Raw genomic sequence first — 26,050 nt, forward strand, 5'->3', positions numbered from 1 at the left:
TACAGTACGTTACGTTATATTACTGTCACGTTACCTACAGTATGTTATATTACTGTCACGTTACCTACAGTATGTTATATTACTATCACGTTACCTACAGTATGTTATATTACTGTCACGTTACCTACAGTACGTTACGTTATATTACTGTCACGTTGCCTACAGTACGTTATATTACTGTCACGTTACCTACAGTATATTATATTACTGTCACGTTACCTACAGTATGTTATATTACTGTCACGTTCGTTACCTACAGTACATTACGTTATATTACTGTCACATTACCTACAGTACGTTACGTTATATTACTGTCACGTTACCTACAGTATGTTATATTACTGTCACGTTACCTACAGTATGTTATATTACTGTCACGTTACCTACAGTATGTTATATTACTGTCATGTTACCTACAGTACGTTATATTAGTGTCACGTTACCTACAGTATGTTATATTACTGTCATGTTACCTACAGTACGTTATATTAGTGTCACGTTACCTACAGTACGTTATATTACTGTCACGTTACCTACAGTATGTTATATTACTGTCACGTTACCTACAGTATGTTATATTACTGTCACGTTACCTACAGTATGTTATATTACTATCACGTTACCTACAGTATGTTATATTACTATCACATTACCTACAGTATGTTATATTACTGTCACGTTACCTACAGTATGTTATATTACTGTCATGTTACCTACAGTATGTTATATTACTGTCACGTTACCTACAGTATGTTGTATTACTATCACGTTACCTACACTATGTTATATTACTGTCACGTTACCTACAGTATGTTATATTACTGTCATGTTACCTACAGTATGTTATATTACTGTCATGTTACCTACAGTACATTACGTTATATTACTGTCACGTTACCTACAGTACGTTATATTACTGTCACGTTACCTACAGTATGTTATATTACTGTCATGTTACCTACAGTACATTACGTTATATTACTGTCACGTTACCTACAGTACGTTACGTTATATTACTGTCACGTTACCTACAGTATGTTATATTACTGTCACGTTACCTACAGTATGTTATATTACTATCACGTTACCTACAGTATGTTATATTACTATCACGTTACCTACAGTATGTTATATTACTATCACATTACCTACAGTATGTTATATTACTGTCACGTTACCTACAGTATGTTATATTACTGTCACGTTACCTACAGTATGTTATATTACTGTCATGTTACCTACAGTATGTTATATTACTGTCATGTTACCTACAGTACATTACGTTATATTACTGTCACGTTACCTACAGTATGTTATATTACTGTCATGTTACCTACAGTATGTTATATTACTGTCACGTTACCTACAGTACATTACGTTATATTACTGTCACGTTACCTACAGTACGTTATATTACTGTCACGTTACCTACAGTATGTTATATTACTGTCATGTTACCTACAGTACATTACGTTATATTACTGTCATGTTACCTACAGTACATTACGTTATATTACTGTCACGTTACCTACAGTACGTTACGTTATATTACTGTCACGTTACCTACAGTATGTTATATTACTGTCACGTTACCTACAGTATGTTATATTACTATCACGTTACCTACAGTATGTTATATTACTATCACATTACCTACAGTATGTTATATTACTGTCACGTTACCTACAGTATGTTATATTACTATCACATTACCTACAGTATGTTATATTACTGTCACGTTACCTACAGTATGTTATATTACTGTCACGTTACCTACAGTATGTTATATTACTGTCACGTTACCTACAGTATGTTATATTACTGTCATGTTACCTACAGTACGTTATATTACTGTCATGTTACCTACAGTACGTTACGTTATATTACTGTCATGTTGTGGAATTCCATTCCAGACCCAAGTGACCTGATCCACACACAACAGTGTAACAGGCTTTTTAACCCTGTCCATTTCAGCTGCATTGTCCCCCTGTGCCAGAGGACCCAAGGAGAGAAAAGGGAAATGCCTGCCCGCTCTCTCTCCCCATCCACTCCTACCTTCTAGTCAGCTTAAGAGAGACTTTCCGCTCTAAAAATTCTCATCTCACAGAATACAGCTAGCGAATGTACTGAGCAAGCAAAGATGTTCCATTTCATTTCAGACTCTCCTTCATGAAGATAGAGAAAGTAATCAACATATAACCAGATAGATATGGATACAATATGAAGTTCTGTAGTGATCAAAAACACCTCCTAATATGTTCTAAGCTGGCTCTGATGTTGTCGTTCCGCCAACAAGTATGAAAACAACAGCAGCAAAGAGGGCCTTTGTACACGAAAGCGATGTATTCCCACTGACTAACCGTTCAGCCAGCTTGGAGGAACATTAAACCATTGGAACAGATCTCTGGCGACAGCGTGACAAATCAATGTTTTTCTCTGTGTGTGAGAGACTGTTGGTTTGGCTCTGGCCTTTCACAATTCCAAACGGAGGCCGTGGTGTTGGTGTTTGGGGAAGGGGTCAGGGACTGTGGCAGGTTAGGGCCACTTCATTCACTGCCAAAGCCAAGGTCACTGCAGCTGCCCTGGGGCTATGGGAGAGGGGGATCCCCCCCCCGAGTGGGAGAGGAGGAGGAGCGTTACGGGGGAGGATTGAAAAGGAGGAGGGGTATTCTCCCCTAATGCACACACAGAGGTCACCGTTTTCCAGCTGAACCCTCCCCTTCTCCCCCTGACCTCTGCCTTTCCCATTTTTAGTATATGCAGAGACAGAGTGGGGGATGGGTTACGGAGAGGGAGGGGAGAGAAAAGCACCCATCTACCCAGGACAGGGCAGAACACAGTAGTGAGGAATGACAAAAGGGGGCCTCAGTCAGCAAGTCAGTCCTTCCGTCAGTCAGTCAGTCAGGAAAGAATAGCGCTATGGTCATTCTCACAAAGAGGAGCCAACCAGAGGGTCTGGTTTTGTTCTGAACAGCATCTCACCCTGTTCCCAGCCACTCCAAAGACTTCAATTCACCCCAACAATGGCTGCTGCAACTCTCTCCCTTGGAGGTACCCAACATAAAGGGGTCTGCGGCTGAGGCCCAGAGAAGGGGAGTGGGGCAGTTAGTTGACTGTGTCCTGTCCTGTCCTCTCTGTCAGATTAGAGCTGTCTCCTGCCTGTCCATCACTCTGGTCTAAGGCTGGGCTTTGTCCCTCTGGTTCATGTGAAGAGGTGTGGAGAGGAGAGCCCATCCTCCACTTACTGGTCTTGGTATTGACAATGTGGCCGACTGAGGGCTCACAGAGAATGGCCAGGCCTATGGGGCCAGAAAGACAGACAGACAGAGTTGAAAATAGGAACAGCAGCAGGCCCTCTAGCCCAGCCACCAGGCCCTCTAGCCCAGCCACCAGGCCCTCTAGCCCAGCCACCAGGTCCTCTAGCCCAGCCACCAGGCCCTCTAGCCCAGCCACCAGGCCCTCTAGCCGAGCCACCAGGCCCTCTAGCCCAGCCACCAGGCCCTCTAGCCCAGCCACCAGGTTCTCTAGCCCAGCCACCAGGCCCTCTAGCCCAGCCACCAGGCCCTCTAGCCGAGCCACCAGGCCCTCTAGCCCAGCCACCAGGCCCTCTAGCCCAGCCACCAGGTCCTCTAGCCCAGCCACCAGGCCCTCTAGCCCAGCCACCAGACCCAGATAGACAGACAGACAGACAATGTCTGACCAGACACATCCTCCATCACCTCCTCCTCCCCTCTTGACACTCCACGTCCTCTTCCTTTCACACTTTTACATGTCTTTACCAATCTCACAGGTTGTACAAAATGTCCTCCAAAGGGGAGGACAGGAAGAGGGAGTTTTTATTGGTGGATGGTGCTGGCCTTGTAAAGCTTTTTAACAGCGTTTTTTGTCCGTAAAGGCAAGTGTAGTCAAGCGTGGTGATGGGGCAGTGGGGAGGGGCCTTTTGAAATAATTACCACAGAGAGTTGGCAGGAAACCTAGTGAGACATTACATCACAGAACACACACAAGAGTAGACATTGGACAGTAACACTGGTAGTGATGGGTGGATCTGGACCATCACACGCTATGGGAAATGTATTTTACTGTCAACACAAAACAGACACTTAGCAGGGCAAGCCAGCAGGCAGGCAGGCCGACATGCACGGAAACATACACATACACACACACACGTATGCACAGACACACGCGTCACGCGCATGCCCGTGTGCAGTGCTCACAAGCACAGATCAAATGACCAAATAACCAGATGTCAACATTTCAGACTCCCAGACTGATCCTCAGAATCAAAATCTGGTAAAAACTCTGGGCTAGACTACAGCCCTCTTGTCTCACCTCTGACCCCACCTCTGCCCTTTTCCCACTCACCTCCAACCTCTATTACTGAGGAATTCCCCCTATGAGCCTTAAAACCAGGGAGGAGGAATTCAGGGCCCTCTTTTAATTAGTTTGTTTGAGAAGGGCTAGGGTGGTCCAGAGACATCCAGACCAAGACAGAATTCATTAAAAAGATACCAACCCGCCATGTGCCTCCCACGACCTTCCACCCCCTCCCCCCCACACACACACACTTCACAGAGGGACAAATCCTCACCACAAAGGAGCTGCATTTTAATTTGAACCAAAACCCAGCTGCATGCAGACACTCTGATGGTCATGGTCAAGGTTAGAGCCTTTCATCAACGATTGGCAGAAAGACAACTGAAAATACACATATTTTGACACAGGCTCTATTTTCTTCAAATGTGCACATTTACAACAACACATTTTCTGAAATCATGTTGTAATGGGTAATTGGGAGAAATATTTAGGACACACTTCGGACGGAATAATCTCCACCAGAGCACGTTGAGCTGCACAGAGGGAGCGGATAGTGGAATTGGAAGAATTTGACATCTAAAATATTTACTTCCAAACTATTAGAGACCTTTCTGCCAGCCTTGAGACTGAGACTGAAGCTTGAGTGACAGCGGTTTTTCCTTCTGATCCCATCTCACGTCAATTAGCCACATTCCTCTTCTCACCTCTGGTATGGAACTTGTCAGCAGAGTAGCATGGAGGGAGGGGTAGAAGGACTGAGAGAAAGATAGCTTGACGAGAGAGAGCGAGATGCTTTGAGACAGGGAGAGAATGATGAAGAAAGAGCGAGAGAACACAGAGAGAGAGAGAATAAGGAAGAATGAAAGATGAAAGAGAGAGCGGGGGGGGGGGGGGGGGGGGGGGGGGGGGGGGGGGGGGGGCATTACTGCCTGGCTCCTCGCTCTTGTCCCTGTGCGATAGCCATTGCCACTCCATCTTTGATTTACAGATTGTGGGAGAGAGAGATAGATTTCAGCTACACCTATACCCACCGTCCCCCTGGCGGGCGGCCACGCCACAGCTCTGCAGACATGTCGTTGTGTTTTCACAGCGCCCCTGTCACAACAGTGCTGTGGTCTGCTGTGCTGTGGGAGGCTAGACCTAGGACAAGGATGGCCTTCCCCTGAGACATGCAGCTGTTTGCCAGGCGTCTCTCTCTCTCTCTCTCTCTCTCTTTCTGCAGCAGTTGCTTTGTTCTGAAATAAGTGCATTATCAGTTATTGATGTTGCTGGCGCTTTGCCAGCTTTCCCTTCCTCTTCTTAGTAGGAGGGAAGGAAAACAATATATCTGCAACTAGGAAGCCTACACTTCCCAGTTATATAACCCGCAAACATATAAAACATATACAACGTTGTGCCACTTGTGATAATATCACTCCTCGGAAAAAGATATGACGGGGATTTCAATCTTGTTGAACATGAAGCAGCGAGGCGAGGAATCGGGGAACTTTTTGTTTGAGCAGTTCAATATCCCAGGCAAGTACCCTTTTCAGTCAACGCACTGCAATCAATGCATTTGGGTCTTTATGCATAATTGATATCCTCTTTAAAGTTCCTTCAGTTTACTGTGAGGCATTGTATACACAAGCAAATACTTAGAGAGCAGGGTGACATCAAGCCACAGCCACCAGCCACACTTACTGAGCAATGCTGCTTTCATAGTGTTTACACCCCCACCCTTTCTTTCCCCTCCTCCCCATACAGTATGACTGTTATAGCCTTGCTCTGCACCCCTGGCATTACCATGACCTGCGTCAGCATAGCCCAGTGATCTGTGACGGTCCCTGTGCATCAGAACGGCTCAGTGGTACAGTAGCTCCTGCCATTCACACAATACAGTACTAAACAGACTCTAATGGTCATTGTGTTGTTCTGCAGCTCAGCTCAAGGTTGCATTCCATAGGATTCCTCTCTCTGGAATGAGAGGCCTTCCAGGGAACGTTCCAAGGATCCTTCCAGGGCTGGGAGAGGGAGCTGAGGGAGCTGAGAGCCCAGGCTGGCAGCTACAGACTGGGGAACGGAGCCTGAGTGAAACTGGGTGGAGGGATGGATGGGTTGGAGGTACTGTAGGCTGGCACATGGCCTAGGGCACTAACTAGGGCACCTCTTTGAGTGAAACGGAGATGCAGAGCCTCCATTTCATGTCTCCTGTGGCTTGTCAGCTGAGGTAGAGCTAATTCCAACACTATCTTCTTCCTGACGCATATCACATCAGCACCATGTAGGGCATGAAATAAACAGGTAAAGGAGTAATACTGTACAGCCAACCAATAGGAAGAATGGAGCTCCAATTCCAGAAGCTCCCAGATCTGTGATGTGTTAAAGAAATAATAGAAAATTCTAATTTCTTGATCCCGGTGGGGGACTTGGGTAATCAGAGGCGTTTGTAAATATAATTGCTTCAAGTGTTTTTCCAAGGGTTCATTTCACCTGGTTGTTCGTTCGGCCTTCAGATACAAAAGCATAATGGAGCCAAGGTACACAAAATGGAGACAAGGTAAATACTATTTCCAAGAAAGCCACGAGGAGAGAGAAGAGGAGAGTGTCCTTCCATATCTGGAATGTCCTGCTTTAGATTAACACAGGCATTGAGAGTATTGGCAGATGAACAGCGCCTGTGTCAGAGCTGAGTTGTTCTATTTCAATCTGTCACGCCTCATTGACTGCCTTCACACACACACTACCGTTCAAAAGATTGGGGTCACTTAGAAATGTCCTTGTTTTTGAAAGAAAAACACATTATTTTCTCCATTAAAATAACATCAAATTGATCAGAAATACAGTGTAGACATTGCTCATGTTGTAAATGACTAGCTGGAAACGGTTGATTTTTAATGGAATATCTACATAGGCGTACAGAGAGAGGCCCATTATCAGAAACCATCACTCCTGTGTTCCAATGTTACGTTGCGTTAGCTAATCCAAGTTTATAATTTGAAAAGGCTAATTGATCATTAGAAAACCCTTTTGCAATTATGTTAGCACAGCTGAAAACTGTTGTCCTGATTAAAGAAGCAATAAAACTGGCCTTCTTTAAACAAATTGAATATCTGGAGCATCAGCATTTGTGGGTTCGATTACAGGCTCAAAATGGCCAGAAACAAAGACTTTCAGCTGAAACCTGTCAGACTATTCTTGTTCTGAGAGATGAAGGCTATTCCATGCGAGAAATTGTCAAGAAACTGAAGATCTCGTTCAATGCTGTGTACTACTCCCTTCACAGAACAGCGCAAACTGGTTCTAACCAGAATAGAAAGAGGAGTGGGAGGCCACGGTGCACAACTGAGCAAGAGGACAAGTACATTGGAGTGTAGTTTGAGAAACAGAAGCCTCACAAGTCCTCAACTGGCAGCTTCATTAAATAGTACCTGCAAAACACCAGTCTCACTGTCAACAGTGAAGAGGCGACTCTGGGATGCTGGCCTTCTAGGCAGAGATGCAAAGAAAAAGCCACATCTCAGACTGGCCAATAAAAATAAAAGATTAAGCTGGGCAAAAGAACACAGACACTGGACAGAGGAAGATTGGAAAAAAGTGTTATGGACAGACAAATCTAAGTTTGAGGTTTTCGGATCACTAAGAAGAACATTCTTGAGACGCAGAAAAAATGAAAAGATGCTGGAGGAGTGCTTTACGCCATCTGTCAAGCATGATGGTGGAGGCAATGTGATGGTCTGGGGGTGCATGGGTGGTGGTAAAGTGGGAGATTTCTACAGGGTAAAAGGGATCTTGAAGAAGGAAGGCTATCACTCAATTTTGCAACGCCATGCCATACCCTGTGGATGGAGTTTAATTGGAGCCAATTTCCTCCTACAACAGGACAATGACCCAAAGTACTCCAAACTATGCAATAACTATTTAGGGAAGAAGCAGCCAGCTGGTATTCTGTCTATAATCGAGTGGCCAGCACAGTCACCGGATCTCAACCCGATTGAGCTGTTGTGGGAGCAGCCTGACTGTAGTGTATGTAAGAAGTGCCCATCAAGCCAATCCAACTTGTGGGAGGTTCTTCCCGAAGCATGGGGTGAAATCTCTTCAGATTGACAACTAGAATGCCTAAGGTCTGCAAGGATGTAATTGCTGCAAATGAAGGATTCTTTGACGAAAGCAAAGTTTGAAGGACACAATTATTATTTCAATTAAAAATCATTATTTATAACTTGTCAACATCTTGACTATTTCCTATTAATTTTGCAACTCTTTTCATGTATGTTTTCATGGAAAACAAGGACATTTCTAAGTGACCCCAAACTCTTTTGAACGTTAGTGTATATATATATTATTTTATACTAGTACAATTGCTCAGAGAAATAGATTGTTAATAATAGTGCAATATTTGTTTTCTCAAAAAGGGGGATAAAATTTCACCCTATTTTCAACCAGCAACTATCAGGAACTAACACTTGACGGAAGCAACAATCTATCCGCAATATTAAAGCTGGTCCACCCTTTAAAAAAAAAGAAAAACAAATAAATAAATGCACTTGAAGATATATCATACGGAACTCCTAAAGTTGGTTATCCTCTTACATTTATGTACAGAGCCAAAAAAAAAGAAAATTGGTTTGGTATACTCTGACATGAATTCATAAATCTAAATAATGAAATGATACAACTTATCTTGACCAGATTGGCATCCATTTAACTCAGATCCGAGATCTCCATCTGGGAGGTAGATTAGATAGACACCTGTGAAGACGTATAATCAGTCAACAGGCGTCCAGAGCTCTGAGCCCTTCAGCCCAACTCGGCATTACAGTTAGAGAAATCATATTATACCTCAATCTCCCAAGAGCAGAGATAGAGCAAGAGACAGAGAGAGAGAGAGAGATATGACCATGCACAGCAGGGTAAAATAGACACATTAATCTGCATAGTGCTAACCAGATTGGTCCTTAAAACGTTATATACGCCTGTTTTCCAAGCAGGGACGTAGGCCTTTGGTCAACAGGAAAAAGGGGCATGTCATGTTGCATTTTCTCACTGAGGTGAATTGCAGAGGCAGTGGCAGGAGCTCACAGCAGCACCTCTCTCATCGTGCCTGGGGAGAGGAGTGGAGAGGAGGCTGGGAAGGGGGTAGTGGCATGCTGTCCTGTGCGGTAACAGAATGTTGATGTGTGTGTATGTAAATACATTAGATTGATTTATTTTAGTGAGGGAAGGAAGGATGAGTGCAGTTTATTCGTTTTGGTGCAGGTTTTTTTTCCATCTGTTTGAGCAGTTGAGAAGTTTGGTAGACAAAGTCTACGCCCGTTCTTCATGGTCAACAATACTACTCCTAGTAGAAGTGGGAACTATGGACGGGATTCTTCAATTAAGTTTTTCATGCCAATTTTTTTCACTTGTGAAATACTGCACTAAATATCTAACAAAGACCTTGGCAACAACCCTAAAATGAATGACAGATTCCTTGATGTATCTAAATTTGGACTGTTTTGAGGAAGTGTATACTGGCTATGTTGTTGCAAACAGTAAGATTGTCGTTCTTTTCTCATTTTTCCAGCGAAGGTATTATAAGGGACTATGCGAAGCACAGGCGTTCTCTTCGCCTAGCCGAGTTCTGCTAGGAGCAAAACGAGCCTAGTATGTGGGTTCCTTTACCCTGTTGCCTCCATCACAGATCACTCTCTGAGCACTGAGACCTGTGGTTGTTAGCTCCATTAGGAGAATTACTCTCATTATGTGTCTGTCTACAAAGTATCTGTTACCTTATATCTACCCAAATTGTGAAAGAAAAAAAAACACTGGTGTGGTCTACAATCTCTCTCTCTCTCTCTCTGCAAGCCAATTTCCCAGCAGATCCGTAGGGAGGGAGGCCCAGTGTACTGCGGTTCTATTGAGACAGTCTCCTGACCTGTGCAGCCCAGTCATTGAGCTGAGTGTCAGTGGGAAGTGCAGCAGCAGGGCAGTTTCAAAGGCTCGGGCCGGGCTGGTGGAGGGAGGAAGGGGGGTGAGGGGTTGAGGGGCGGGGCTTCACCCACAGACAAAGGAAACCCAAGGGAGATGGAAGGCTGGCGCTTCAGCGTCCACCCAGTCAGGAGGCTAGGATGAATGAGAGGGGTACGGAGTAGCATCTCCTCCAACTACTCCCACACAAAGACACACACACACACACACAATAACAATCAACCAACGCCTGGAAACACACACACACCTTCACCCAATACCTGGAAAAACCTTTTAAAGCTGTTACAATGTGTCAACACACTCATCACTCTCCACAGAGGGCTTTCTGGGTGTCTGCCTGAGTAAGTATAGTGTTACTGTTTACCTCTGTGGCTGGCTAACATGCCAGTATTCTTTACATGCACCCCACCTCCTAAGAGGAACTGATAGTTACGTTCACACAAATGACAGCCCTGTAGCGCTGTTACAGGTAGCCTCTCTCTCTCTTCCATTCCGCTCCTCTTTTATCCCTGACAGCCCCTGCAATCTTCTGTTTTATTAATCTCTCATTCAACTCCTGGGAGGAGTAGAAAAGTAGTGTTAAAATCCAAGCAGTGGAGGTTCTACAACGACTGTCTGGGATACTATACAGTGACTAGTGAAAGTATACACACCACTTACGCAGTTGTCACAATTTGCTGCCAAGCTTTAAAGCGACCAAGCTTTAACTTCCTGACTGATGTGTTGAGATGTTGCTTCAATATATCCACATAATTTTCCTCCCTGATGATGCCATCTATTTTGTGAAGTGCACCAGTCCCTCCTGCAGCAAAGCACCCCCACAACATGATGCTGCCACCCCTGTGGTGCACGGTTGGGATGGTGTTCTTCGGCTTTGCAAGCCTCCGCTTTTCCCCTCCAAACATAACGATGGTCATTATGGCCAAACAGTTCTATTTTTGTTTCATCAGACCAGAGGACATTTCTGCAAAAAGTACGATCTTTGTCCCCATGTGCAGTGGTTTCTTCCTTGCTGAGAGGCCTTTCATGGTTATGTCGATATAGAACTCGTTTTACTGTGGATACACATACTTTTGTACCTGTTTCCTCCAGCATCTTCACAAGGTCCTTTGCTGTTGTTCTGGGATTGATTTGCACATTTCGCACCAAAGTACATTCATCTCTAGGAGACAGAACGTGTCTCCTTCCCGAGCGGTATGACGGTTGCGTGGTCCCATGGTTATTATATAATCTGTCTGTAAACAATTGTTGGAAAAATGACTTGTGTCATGCACAAAGTAGATGTCCTAACCGACTTGCCAAAACTATAGTTTGTTAACAAGAAATTTGTGGAGTGGTTGAAAAACGGGTTTTAATGACTCCAACCTAAGTGTATGTAAACTTCTGACTTCAACTGTATACTCTATCCTCCAACCTCATCTCCCCCATATACACACATAATAATATTCATCCAATACCTGGAAACACACACCATTGCCAAATACCTGGAAAAACCTTTTAAAGCTATTACAATGTGTCAACACACTCACCACTCTCCACAGAGGGCTGGCTGGGTGTATGACTGAGTAAGTATAGTGTTATAGTTTAGCTCTGTGGCTGGCTAACATGACAGTATTCTTTACATTGCACACCTCCTCCTGAGTTAAGCTAAGCTACAAGAGTGTTTTGCTAGCACAGACTGGAATATGTTCCGGGATTCTTCCGATGGCATTGATGAGTACACTGGCTTCATCAATAAGTGCATCGATGACGTCGTCCTCCACAGTGACTGTATGTACATACCCCAACCAGAAGCCATGGAATACAGGCAACATCCGCACTGAGCTAAAGGTTAGAGCTGCCGCTTTCAAGGAGCGGGACTCTAACCCTGAAGCTTATAAGAAATCCCACTATGCCCTCCAACGAACCAGGCAAAGCGTCAAAACTGGACTGACTAAGATCGAATCATACTACACCGGCCCCCGACACACGTCGGATGTGGCAGGGCTTGTAAAATATTACAGACTACAAAGGGAAGCACAGCTGAGAGCTGCCCAGTGACACTAGCCTACCAGATGAGCTAAATAACTTTGAGGCAAGTAACACTGAAATATGCATGAGAGCATCAGCTGTTCCGGACGTGTGATCATGCTCTCCGCAGCCGATGTGAGTAAGACCTTTAAACAGATCAACATTCACAAGGCTGCAGGATGCAAAACTGATACAGGCACCCTAACACATTGTTTATGGTTATGTACCAAAATACAAAGATACTGGTCTGGTGTTCTGCAAGAAATTGAAAAGATCCTAGGGGTTGATCTAGATTTGGACCCAGTTTCTTTACTGTTAGGTCTCCCTAGTAGGCATGTTACTTCTGTGGGTAAAAGGAGGCTTTACAACATCCTTACCTACGCAGAGAGGAAAAACATCCTTTTACAGTGGATTAGTGATAAGGTTCCTTCTATTAAAGATTGGCATAAGATACTATTTGAATGGGTGCCTCTGGAATATCTGACATGTACATTGCATTCTAAAACAGACCAGTTCTACAAAGTATGGGAACCTTATCTAAATTACCTAGAACTTGAGGTATCAGCTATTATGCTGCAAGGATTCTCTTAGAATGGCGGGGATCTATGTATTTCAGAACTACACTGTACGTTCCATGTGTGGAACCTAACTTCTTGGTTTAAACTGAGCTTTTTTGTTTAATTTCTGTTTGTAAATGTGTTTAAAATGTATGTATTGAGAGACGCGTTTGATGGGCATGGGGTGAGAGAAGCACCGAGCGGGAAGAGGAAAATGGTGTACGTATGTATGGGTGTGTGTGTATGTATGTATGTATATATATATATATATATATATACATGTAGGTATGTGTAAGTGAGTGCTGTTTTTGTTGTTGTTGCTTTGTCTCTGTTGTTGTATCTCTTAAATATGGGTGAAAATTGTGAAATTCCAATAAAAAATACTGTTACACAAGGCTACAGGGCCAGACGGATTACCAGGACTTGTACTCCGAGCATGCGCTGACCATCTGGCAAGTGTCTTCACTGACATTTTCAACCTCTCCCTGACCGAGTCTGTAATACCAACATGTTTCAAGCAGACCACCATAGGCCCTGTGCCCAAGAACACTAAGGTAACCTGCCTAAATGACTACTGACTCGTAGCACTCATGTCTGTAGCCATGAAGTGCTTTGAAAGGATGGTCATGGCTCACATCAACATCATTATCCCAGAAACCCTAGACCCTTTCCAATTTGCATACCGCCCCAATAGATCCACAGATGACGCAATCTCTATTGCACTCCACACTGACCTTTCACACCTGGACAAAAGGAACACCTATGTGAGAATGCTATTCATTGACTTCAGCTCAGCGTTCAACACCATAGTACCCTCAAAGCTCATCACTAAGCTAAGGACCCTGGGACTAAACACCTCCTTCTGCAACTGGATCCTGGACTTCCTGACGGGCCTCCCCCAGGTGGTAAGGGTAGGTAACAACACATCCGCTGCACCATCGAGAGCATCCTGACTGGTTCCATCACTGCCTGGTAATGCAACTGCTCGGCCTCCGACAGCAAGGCACTACAGAGGGTAGTGTGTACGGCCCAGTACATCACCGGGGCCAAACTTCCTGCCATCCAGGACCTCTTTTCCAGGCGGTGTCAGAGGAAGGCCCTAAAAATGGTCAAAGACTCCAGCCACCCTAGCCATTGACTGTTCTCTCTGCTACCGCACGGCAAGCGGTACCGGAGCGCCAAGTCCAAGAGGCTCCTAAACATCTTCTACCCCCAAGCCATGAGACTCTTCTGCTACTCTCTGTTATTATCCATGCATAGTCACCTTACTAACTCTACCTACATGTACATATTATCTCAATTACCTCGACTAACCGGTGCACCGCATTCTGACTCTGTACCGGTACCCCCTGTACATAGCCTTGCTATTGTTATTTTACTGCTGCTTTTGAATTGTTTGTTACTCTTATTTTTTATTTTTTGTATTATTCTTATAACTGCACTGTTGGTTAAGGGCTTTTAAGTAAGCATTTCACTTTAAGGTCTACACCTGTTGTATTCGGCGCATGTAATAAATACAATTTGATTTGATTTGATTGCTCCAAGTCAAAGTAGTGGCATCCTTTTTGATCTTGAGGAATTTATGGATATCGTAGATATTGACTATGCCAGAGAAAACAATTATATCTTCTAAATGCCAGTGACGGCTCTTCAGATGAGAATGGGGAGGACCATCCTACTCAGTGAACTCATCCTTTTCAGAAAATAGTCAATTGTGAAACATAAAATGTTTTTTATATTTTTTAGATAGAACTATACTAAATGTATTCACGTAACCAAATAACTGATAAAAACACACTGTTTTGCAATGAAGATCTACAGTCGCCTCAATAGCTGTTGGGCCAGTGACTGAAAGGCTGTTGGGCCAGTGACTGAAAGGCTGTTGGGCCAGTGACTGAAAGGCTGTTGGGCCAGTGACTGAAAGGCTGTTGGGCCAGTGACTGAAAGGCTGTTGGGCCAGTGACTGAAAGGCTGTTGGGCCAGTGACTGAAAGGCTGTTGGGCCAGTGACTGAAAGGCTGTTGGGCCAGTGACTGAAAGGCTGTTGGGCCAGTGACTGAAAGGCTGTTGGGCCAGTGACTGAAAGGCTGTTGGGCCAGTGACTGAAAGGCTGTTGGGCCAGTGACTGAAAGGCTATTGGATCAAATCCCTGAGCTGACAAGGTAAAAATATGTTGTTCTGCCTCTGAACAAGGCAGTTCCCCGTTAGGCCATCATTGTAAATAAGACATTTTCTTAACTGACTTGCCTAGCTAAATAATACATTTGAAAAATGCACTTGCTTGGGTACATTGACTTCAATACAAAAAAAATGGATTTGAGAGGAACTGATAGTTACATTCACACAGATGTCAGCGTTGTTACAGGTAGTCCCTCTCTACCATTCTGCTCCTCTTTTTATCCCTGACAGCCACTGCAATCTTCTGTTTTATAAACTATCATTCAACATCCCAGTGTTAGGCTGGGAGGGCAATTAAAAACCATCTGTCTGGGATACTCTATGTATAGAAAACGCACACAAATGGCAGTCAGAATGGAGTTGTACCTATTTGTTTATGTTCAACTCCACTCTTCATGTTTGGCCTCTCCTTTTCTCCACCCAACACCCCACCATGCTTCTCTTGATCACCCCAGGGTTACCCAGGTCAATTACAGACTCAGAGCCTGAATGGGCCCCAGAATTAAAATAAATTATAACTCAACAAAGCTTAAACTCTTTCCAATTAATGCATAAAAAAGGGGACAAAAGCCTGTCATTTCGATTGATCCTATTTTGTAAGCGAAGGCTTTTATGATCAGTTGCCTGGTGACAGGCGTGCGGGGTATAAAAGGCAGGCCAATCAGTAAACCGCTGGTCCGACCGGTCTACTATACTGAGCGCTGTAATTAATTGAAATGATGAAAAGCTTCCTGAGCCTAAGCTAATGAGGAACTCCAAGAGAAATGGGAGGGAGAGACAGAGAAGGAGAGGGAGAGAGGCAAAGCCATCAAAGAGATAACATTTACAAAAATAAGTGTTTCCTGGACGGCTGGCCAATTGAGCGGGCCGACGGGGAGCCCATGCTGCACCAGCTCCCAGTAGAGAGCTCACACACATGGCAGACAAGTAAATAAGAAGAACAATTTATGGTGGATGGGTTTGAGGGCCGGGCGGGACACTTTATCTGAGGGGGACTATAAAGAGGCTTCACTAATCGCGCCACCATTTGCATGGCAGCACTGCCTGCCTGTTACTGGGACTGCCACGGAGCCGTGGTGCAGGGAGCGAGGCTGTAATGCACACAAATTATCCTAAAGTACAAATTGAGCATGAGCCCCGACACAGACAAATACATCAGACAAAAAAAATAGCCTTTGATCTTTAGAAGACTTGAGCAACAGATCTATGCCACCTCTCTTTAAAGGAGAGAAAAAAGGTCTCCGCTTCCTTCCCGTCTCAAATGTATTTCTCTATTGGTGGGCCCTAAAAGGATAAAAGAGATCTGAAATGGTTCAAGCCTCTCTCATATGCTAAACTGCCCCTGCTGGAGGTTGCCTATTAGTGTCTTCCCTAGGAGAGGCCTGCTGCACTGACAGAACATAACCCAGCACTCCTGTCTGCCTCTGTGTTCCTTCCTTCCTTATAGCTAATTCACTTTCACACTTCTTCCTGTATCACAATCCTCTGTACCAAGTATTTAGACAACCCCCCCCAAAAGTGCAATAAAGGAACAGCTGAGCGCTAAGTAGATGCATCTAACAGAAACGGAAACATTCAGAGGCTGATAACATCATTATAGGATTTTTTCACCTCCCATCATCACTTCTTCCCTCCACTCCACTGGCTGGAGATAGGTGGACAGACAGAAAGGCCCTGATGGTGTACCCTGAGATAATCAATATGTAGTTCAAACTCTGAGGGGGAGGAAGGTGTGAGAAATACTCCCTTCCTTCACCTGTCCCTCCTCCCTGGGAGGAAAGAAGAGCAGAGATGTTTCACTTTTGCCACATCTCTTCTCATGTCTCCTCCAGTGGGTGAGCCAGGGTTGATTCCTACTGCGCTTCATCCATTGATTAATATATACACTAGATGACTGAAGCTACCGCACCCCCATTTTGGCACTCCTCCACTGTTGTAAAAAATATATTGGAAGCTGTAGAAATTAATTTATGAATGTCTACATTTGTTTATGCCATGTTTATTCTATTACGGACACCTTAATGCATGCTTTTAAATTATATTATGTGAGCTAAACATACAAATGTAATTTTTTTTAAAGTGTACATTTTTTTTCCATAAATATAATTTTGAGAGATTACTAATGTTACTGTCCTTACTACAACAACAAAAATTCTTAAATACATTTTTTCATACATAATTTTTTCCTTGAAACTTTGAAATTCTGTATAATTCCATTAATTCCTATGGATGACTGTTTCTACTGGGGAGTACCAAAATGGCCGACCGGTGACTTCAAAGCCTCTCAATGGCCAATACATAGCATCAGCAATCCAGGGTTTATATAGGTCATTGGCTCCATTCAGCAGTGAATCACTCCAGTCCATCACATCCTTTTACTGAAGAATAAAAAACAAACTAACAAAGGCTCCAACTGGATGATATTAAAAAAAAACAAGAACTCGGCCCACTGCTTTTGAAGAAGGAAATATGGATTTTGCTTCACGTGATAACAATACCCAGTGTGGATTGTTCAAGCCCCCCGCGATGTGTAATGATTCATAGATCAAACTCCATATCTAGCAGGGCATCTGTACATGCTGCTATCAAAGGGACATTGACTCTGGTTTGTAAGCCCAGAAGCATTTCATGTTTGCGACAGTGCACCCAGGAGCACACAGAGACTTTACTGACCTTTACTGAGAGGATCATGCTTTAACCACCATTTCCCCAAACAACAATAGACATGAACACGCCACAATGGGCATCATGGGACGTTGGGGCTGTGAATTCCTGCAGAGCCCATTTGTCCGTTCTCTACCTGGGCATTTCCACTGAAAAAAACTCATTAGCACCAACATGTGAAGTTTTTAGGAGCATATCAAATTGGGTGTCAAATGAAAGTTACGAGTCTATATTTTTGGGAAATAAAGGCATAGATACGTTTTTCAACAATTTTCCATCTTAAAAATGAGGCATAATAACATATTTGATTTCTGGGTAAACAGATGGAAAAGGGGTCTTAGAAAACATCCACCAGAAAAGGTCTTAAAAGGTATACCTTCTGTAAGTTTAAGAAATATGACCTTGTAATTCCTTTACAAAAAACCCACATATCTTTACACTTTAGGATATTTTCAAATGTCTCTACCTAATGAGAGGATAATGAAAGCTCACAGAAGTAACAAGTAAAGGTAGACCTATCAATTCGTTTTTACGGATATCAATTTTGTTTATGAACTATTGAGTGATTAAAACTCGTTATTCCGTTACCAAATCAGTAACTGAATTGGCTACAATGGGAAATCCTAATAGTCACAAACCCCAGTTGGGTCACATGCTACTGTTCTCCCTTTTATGTTCAGCTCATAAATGTTTTCTTTGTCTTTCTGGTGTCTGGTGGTAAAACCAAGAGTATTAAAACAGCCTGAGTCTGGACAACTCCTCCCTCTATCTCTCCCTCTCTCTCTTTTTTCCTTTCTCTCTCCCTCTCCAGTTAATGTCACCTCTCCCAGCTCTTACTGACACCTACCCATGAGCCCCATCTCTTTCCATTTCCTGTAACTAGCATCCTCACCCACTGAGCACCGACCGACACCGGAAATGTTGTTGAAACCCATGGCCTTGATGTTAACGTTCACAGATGGACCGGACTGGACCAAATCTATCATAGACGTATGTTTCACACGTTTGGATAGCACAGTACAGTACAGTGAGTACAGCACAGTACAGTACAGTCCAATCCAATACAGTAGTATCGTACGATAAGGTACAGTACAGTGAAGAAAGGTAGAGTATAGTACAGTAGAATAGAGTATATTGTACTGTACAGAACTATACTATACTTTACTGTACTAAACTCTACTGAACTATGCTATACTCTACTTTACTGTACTTTACTGAACTCTACTATACTGATCTCTACTGTACTCAACTGAACTCTACTCTATCCTACTCTACTCTGCTATTGTACTGCACCGTACTCTACTGTGCTCCAAACTTGTGAAAACATGAGGAGAATGACATTCATACTCATAATTATGCATTTCTGTGTAGTACAGATCAGGGACCCATGATGCAATTCCGTTACCGTAATTCTGTTACCGGGTGTAAATCCACTTTACTTACTGTAGTTCAATAACCAAAATATATTTTTAACTCAATGTGCCCTATCATAGCTGACACCTCATTCTTTCTGCAGACATGTTTTAATCTTCATTCAGAGCAGATATTTAACAGAGTTTTTAGAAAACGTGGCTTAAAAACCAGAGGGAGATTTTACCGTAATTCTGTTACCAAAGTTAGCATTTGCACAGTTCTTCCACTAAATTAGCTTTCATGTCCATTTTTTCAGTGGAAATTGTTAAAAGTAGTCCTTGTGCATAGAGTTGTATGGTTTGTTCAACTTTGTCAAAGCGTAATTCCGTTACCGTGAAATTGCCCAGCTGTTCTTTTTCACTATGATTGCTTCCTCCTGTCCTAAAGACTGGTGTCCTGCAGGCTCAGATAACCAAATAAAGATTCATTAAGGAGAAGGCCCTGCACTTAGCTTCTTTTTGTCACTCAACAAAGACATCAATTGCCTGAGTCCAGCATCGGCAAGCAAAACACACACACACACACATGGTTACTATCATATGGTAGGCATGTCAGGACACAGTGCCTCCCCATTCCCAACAGGTAAATATCACATGCTTCATTAAAATGGGGCCCTCTCTCAACACACCCTCCTTAGGGGTCAAAGGCCATAATGTCAGAATGTGACCTCCAGACCATCGGTAATCCTTAAGCTAATCAATATGAGTCACAGGGCAGGGGTCATCCATTTAAGTGACCCTGAAAAACAAGAAGGAAGGAAGCCCAGAAGAGAAGAGAGCACACCATTATCTGTTCAAGAGCAGCCAGCGGTGGAAAAAGCCCTACCACCCGAGGTAATGAGCTTGTACTTGACACAGAGAGAAAGAAGCTGTCTGCACATAGCATTACATCCTAGTACATCCTGTAATCAGATTGTGGAGCACATTCAGAGAGATCAGAGAGATCTGTGCTGGCCAGGTGTGGATACATGAGTAGATTCATTGTGTGACACATTCATTGTATCACTGGATATGAAAGGTTGTTTGTAATACCAGCTGTAGACAAGACCTAATATTAGCCATCCCCCTCAGCAGTGAATATTCTAAATGGTCCCAAAATTCTAATTCATCCTTTGTCTTTAGTCTGTACACCTCATAAAATTCCCCTTCTGGTCAATGATTCTATATGCAAAGTCAGCAGGGTCAACCACACAATTAAGAGAATAAAATGCAAATGTTGGCCAACTCTTTCAAATGATAATAGACTCAAAGCTAATCCGATAGGAACAGATAACATAGGTTTTAAAGCAATGCATACTGCATACTGGACTAACATTGCTGAAATAAATAATTCCATTATTATACTTGCTATGGGCATGCTCGAGTGGCGCAGCGGTCTAAGGCACTGCATATCAGTACCTGGTTCAAATCCAGGCTGTATCACATCCAGCTGTGATTGGAAGTCCCACAGGGCAGCCCAGGTTTGGCCGGGGTAGGCCGTCTTCGTAAATATGAATTAGTTCTTAACCTCTTGAATCTATGGGGGCGCTATTTCATTATTGGATAAAAAAACGTGCCCGTTTTAAGCGCAATATTTTGTCACGAAAAGATGCTTGACTATGCATATAATTGACAGCTTTTGAAAGAAAACAGTCTAACGTTTCCAAATCTGCAAAGATATTGTCTGTGAGTGCCCCAGAACTGATGCTACAGGCGAAACCAAGATGAAACTTCAAACAGGAAGTGAACAAAATTTCGGAGGCGCTGTTTTCCATTGTCTCCTTATATGGCTGTGAATGCGCCAGGAACGAGCCTACACTTTCTGCCGTTTCCCTAAGGTGTCTGCAGCATTGTGACGTATTTGTAGGCATATCATTGGAAGATTGGCCATAAGAGACTACATTTACCAGGTGTCCGCCCGGTGTCCTTTGTCGAAATTGGTGCGTAATCTTCAGCTGCAAGCATTCTTCCATGGGATTCAGAGGAGAGAGCAGACTTCCACGAACGTTATATCATCGAAGAGATATGTGAAAAACACATTGAGGATTAATTCTAAACAACGTTTGCCATGTTTCAGTCGATATTATGGAGCTAATTTGGAAAAAAGTTTGGCGTTTTGATGACTGAATTTTCGTTTTTTTTTTCTTTTTTTTTTTTTTTTCGGTTTTGATACACAAAGAATCTTTTTGGAAAAACTGAACATTTGCTATCTAACTGAGAGTCTCCTCATTGAAAACATCCGAAGTTCTTCAAAGGTAAATGATTTTATTTGAATGCTTTTCTTGTTTTTGTGAAAATGTTGCCCGCTCAATGCTACGCTAAATGCTACGCTAGCTATCAACACTTACACAAATGCTTGTTTTGCTATGGTTGAAAAGCATATTTTGAAAATCTGAGATGACAGTGTTGTTAACAAAAGGCTAAGCTTGAGAGCTAGCATATTTATTTCATTTCATTTGCGATTTTCATGAATAGTTAACGTTGCGTTATGGTAATGAGCTTGAGGCTGTATTCACGATCCCGGATCCGGGATGGCTAGTATCAAGAGAACTGACTTTCCCAGTCAAATAAAATAAAAAATATTCCTCATGTGCTCTCAGCAGAGATTTTCATTTCAACCCCCCCCCCCCCCCCCCCCCCCCCCCCCCCCCCCTCCCAGTTTTACATCCACTCCACCCTCAGACCACTAAATCATAAATAATAATTAATGGAATGCCCAAATCCAGGATTTTCTCTCATGTAAAAGCGGGGAGGTGCTGAAACGGTAACTATGGGCTGACTTTTGAGAGAAAGTCTCCCTACGGAGGTTTTAAAAGGTTTCTTGTGTCTAGCGGCACCACTGCGCAGGGATGACTTTTCCCGTGGCCTGCGAGATGCAGGGCCCTCCCCGTGACCACCTAGCCACCTCGGTCCCATTGAGCGGCGAGGCTGCATAGACACAACAGCACAGCAGTGAGTTGTCTCCTTCCTGGCCTGTGTTACACACAGGGCAGGAATCTAAGCCCTCTGCCAGCCTTTGTCTGTCAGTGTGTAACTCGACGCAGCACAGAAGAGCTTTCAGAAACGCTTAACTGTACAGTATCACAAAGGTGCTGCTTTGATTGCTCCCCACGACCTCTGGAGTGAGAGGATGCCTGTGCATTTGAGTTACTATATTGTAGGCAAGTGTGTGTGTGTGTGTGTGTGTGTGTGTGTGCAAACACAAAGTTTTTTTTAAAGAATACTGCACATTCAATTTACCCATTGTTCTCAGTTTTTTTCTTATTCCACAGAAACACATGGGTCTGTCTACTGTTCTCCAGCAATGAAGCACTGGAGCACACCACATCATCCTTAACAAACATATGAAGGTACAGAGTCCAACACAAAGGGTCTTCTATTAGCCGTTAAAGGACAAAGGCTGCTGCACAAGCTTGGAGACCACATCAATTAATGTGGCTGCCTTACTTAACTTCTTATGGCTGCAGGGGCAGTATTGAGTAGCTTGGATGAATAAGATGCCCAGAGGTGCCCAGAGTAAACGGCCTGCTCCTCAGTCCCAGTTGCTAATATATGCATATTATTATTAGTATTGGATAGAAAACACTCAGAAGTTTCTAAAACTGTTTGAATGATGTCTGTGAGTATCACAGAACTCATATGGCAGGCAAAAACCTGAGAAGAAATCCAAACAGGAAGTGGGAAATCTGAGGTTGGTTGATTTTCAACCCAGCCCCTATTGAATACACAGTGGGATATTGGTTATGTTGCACTTCCTAAGGCTTTCCACTAGATGTCAACCGTCTTTAGAAACTTGAATGAGGCTTCTAATGTGTTGTGGAGCCGGATGGGAGCTGTTTGAGTCAGTGGTCTGGCAGAGAGCCATGTCCTGGTCATGCGCATTTCACATGATAGCGACCTGCGTTCCATGGCTTTTCTACAGACATAGGAATTCTCTGGATGGAACGTTATTGACGATTTATGATAACAACATCCTAAAGATTGATTCTATACTTAGTTTGACAAGTTTCTTCGACCTGTAATATACGTCGTCCGACGTTCGGCTGGACCTGCACGAGCGTTTGGATTTGTGTACTAAACGCGCTAACAAAAGTAGCTACTTGGACATAAATAATGGACATTATCGAACAAATTAAGCATTTATTGTGGAACTAGGATTTCTGGGAGTGCATTCTGATGAAGATCGTCAAAGGTAATTTCTGTAAAATTATGTGGCTCTCTGCAATATCACCGGATGTTTTTGGAACTAGTGAACGTAATGCGCCAATGTATACTGAGATTTTTTTATATAAATATGAACTTTATCAAACAAAACATACATGTATTGTGTAACATGAAGTCCTATGAGTGTCATCTGATGAAGATCATCAAAGGTTAGTGATTTATTTTATCTCTATTTGTGCTTTTTGTGACTCCTCTCTCTGGCTGGAAAAATGGCAGAATTTTTCTGTGAGTTGGTGGTGACCTAACATAATCGTTTGTGGTGCTTTCACAGTAAAGCCTATTTGAAATCGGACATTGTGGTGGGATTAACAACAAGATTACCTTAAAAACGGTATAAGATACATGTATGTTTGAGGAATTTTAATATGAGATATCTGTTGTTTTGAATTTGGCGCCCTGCACTTTCACTGGCTGTTGTCATATCGATCCTGTTAACGGGATTGCAGCCCTAAGACACCGTCAACCCTCTGCTCTACGGTCACTTCACTGTTCAGTTACAACGACCCGAAGCCTCATGAAGCAAGGAGTCAAGACCTTCTGAAAATAACCAGCGCCACATAACATAACACATTGACTTTGAGACCAACTCCGTGGAGGCTGCTGAGGGGAGGACGGCTCATAATAATGGCTGGAATGGAGTCAGTGGAATGGTATCAAACACATCAAAAACATGGTTACCATGTGGTTAATACCACTCCGCTGACTCCATTCCAGCCGTTATCATGAGCCGTCCTCCCCTCAGCAGCCTCCACTGGAATAACTCCATGTAAGCTATACTGTCTATGTGTTTAAATGACCATCGCCACTAAGTTGTCTTCCGTTTCCAGTCAAGTCAAGCACAGCCTTGACAAGGCAATAGCCGTATGTTTACAGTGTAATCAACACATACACTGTGCAGTGTACATAGATAGCTACAGTATCAGAATGAGAAACGCCAAGGCAGGAATAAGAGACGAGGCAGTGTCCAGCACAGTGCTGTTCTATGTCTCTCTCCAAACAACCGCCACATGTCTGGTCAAACAGAGCAGAGGGTTAGAGGACAGGGGGGTGGCTTTTTTTTGACAGAGGGATACACACATGGAGATGGTGATAAAGAGAGAGAGGGGGAGAGAAATGGAACGGGAGAGAAAAAAAGAGAGAAAGAGAGAGAGAGAAGGATAGAGTTCAATAGAGACTGCTCTGAGAGACTGTCTGAACCAAACAGCCACATTTTCTCTCCACCAAAGAGACAGATTGTAAGCATGTGCCATGGATCCAATGCTTAGCACTTGACGTGGAACTCAGGTGAATCCAAAAAAAGAGCTTTGTGGCTAGAGCAGAGCGCAGAAAATTGATCTTGGTGCCAGCAACCAGCGAGAGGGCCATCAGCAACACATTGAGATTACAGCAGGCACAACAATGCAGTGTGAACGCCAAGTATGAAGGCTTGCTAATAGCAAATTCCAGAGAAGAGCACAGATTAAGTATGAAATATTACTAGGGACATGCAACATTACACGAAGGGAGGGCAAAATCCAAAATGCTAACGTACCTTTGGAAATAAGGCTTCTTTGTCAAAAGAATGTGGCTCCCTAAGTCGCTCACGTTGGGCTGATCCAAACATAATGTGGCTCCAATATTAAAGCTTGGTAAATACAGTATACTGCTGGTTACTCTGACTGTACAGCCACGTATCCAGCAGCGGTCGGCTACATGAGAGACATACTGTAGACATGGGTTGACAAACCCAACGTCAGATTTCACCACCTTCCAACAATAGCGATGGCAAAACGTTCAGCAGATTTAAACTTCAACCTACATATTATTGAGTTATTGTATGCATATTAATTGTATTCATTGAGTCATACTTGCTAGCAATCAACAAATACCTCTCCGATTACCAATGTTGGTAATATGTTGGCGATTACTAATTATGCTTTTCAATAACATTGTAATAACATGGTACTACCATGGCAGTAATAACCCCGTAGCAAGGTTATTAAAGGAACACTTACTGGCGGCCTGCACCCTGGCCCTGCGGCTCACCACCAGACCAAAGGAGTTCTGGCCCACGCACTCATAATCCCCTTCATCAGTTGAGCCATCAGACTTGGTCCTCTGGAAGCGTCCAATCAGCAGAGTGCCGTTGTGGAACATGGTGTAGTATTGGTCATCCACCAGGAGGATTCCATTCCTCCTCCACTGCGTGGTGATTGGTGGGATACCGTCCACCTGACAGTGCAGCATTAGGGGCTGCTCCTGCACCGCGATGATGTCACTGGGCTCCAGGGTGAAGGAGAGCTCTGCTCCCGATGTCACACCTACACCAATAGCAGAGAAATATACACATTACACCTACACAGCTACACAGAAAATACACTCAGTGCTCATGAGCAAACAGCCTTAGCAAGATAGGTTAGAGTTTGGTCTCAAGAGAATTCATTCACACTCACTAGCAAGAACATGCTTTCCAGCACAGTGAAAATGAACTATCCACACCTACAAACACAAGAGTATAGACAGCCAGGTGAATGTAGAAAGAACAGACTGGTCCATCCTTTCTAAACACAGAGCAACCAAGGCGTTGTGGTGGCAGATATTGATGTGTGCTATAGAATATAAAACACAATAACTGTACACTGTGATTACTGTGCATGCTACTGTCTGCCAGCTTCCAGTCCCATAATAAACCACCTTGATGTGCTGCTGACAATCCGCCTACCTACTGCCTTGGAGACATGATGCACTCAATACCGTCTCGTTCTACCATTGTGTTAAACGGCAC

General features: G+C 43.5%; 1 protein-coding gene across 1 annotated transcript in view; it reads right to left on the bottom strand.

The window, feature by feature from the left end:
- Nucleotides 1-26,050, bottom strand: part of igdcc3 (immunoglobulin superfamily, DCC subclass, member 3) — a 121,044-nt gene that overhangs the window by 73,001 nt on the left and 21,993 nt on the right. The window contains exon 2 of the mRNA XM_021607201.2: nt 25,281-25,586. Coding sequence (XP_021462876.1) covers nt 25,281-25,586 — 306 coding nt within the window. The remainder of the gene's footprint in view (nt 1-25,280; nt 25,587-26,050) is intronic.

The sequence above is a fragment of the Oncorhynchus mykiss genome, chromosome 6, assembly GCF_013265735.2.
Source record: "Oncorhynchus mykiss isolate Arlee chromosome 6, USDA_OmykA_1.1, whole genome shotgun sequence".
Lineage (NCBI taxonomy): Eukaryota > Metazoa > Chordata > Actinopteri > Salmoniformes > Salmonidae > Oncorhynchus > Oncorhynchus mykiss.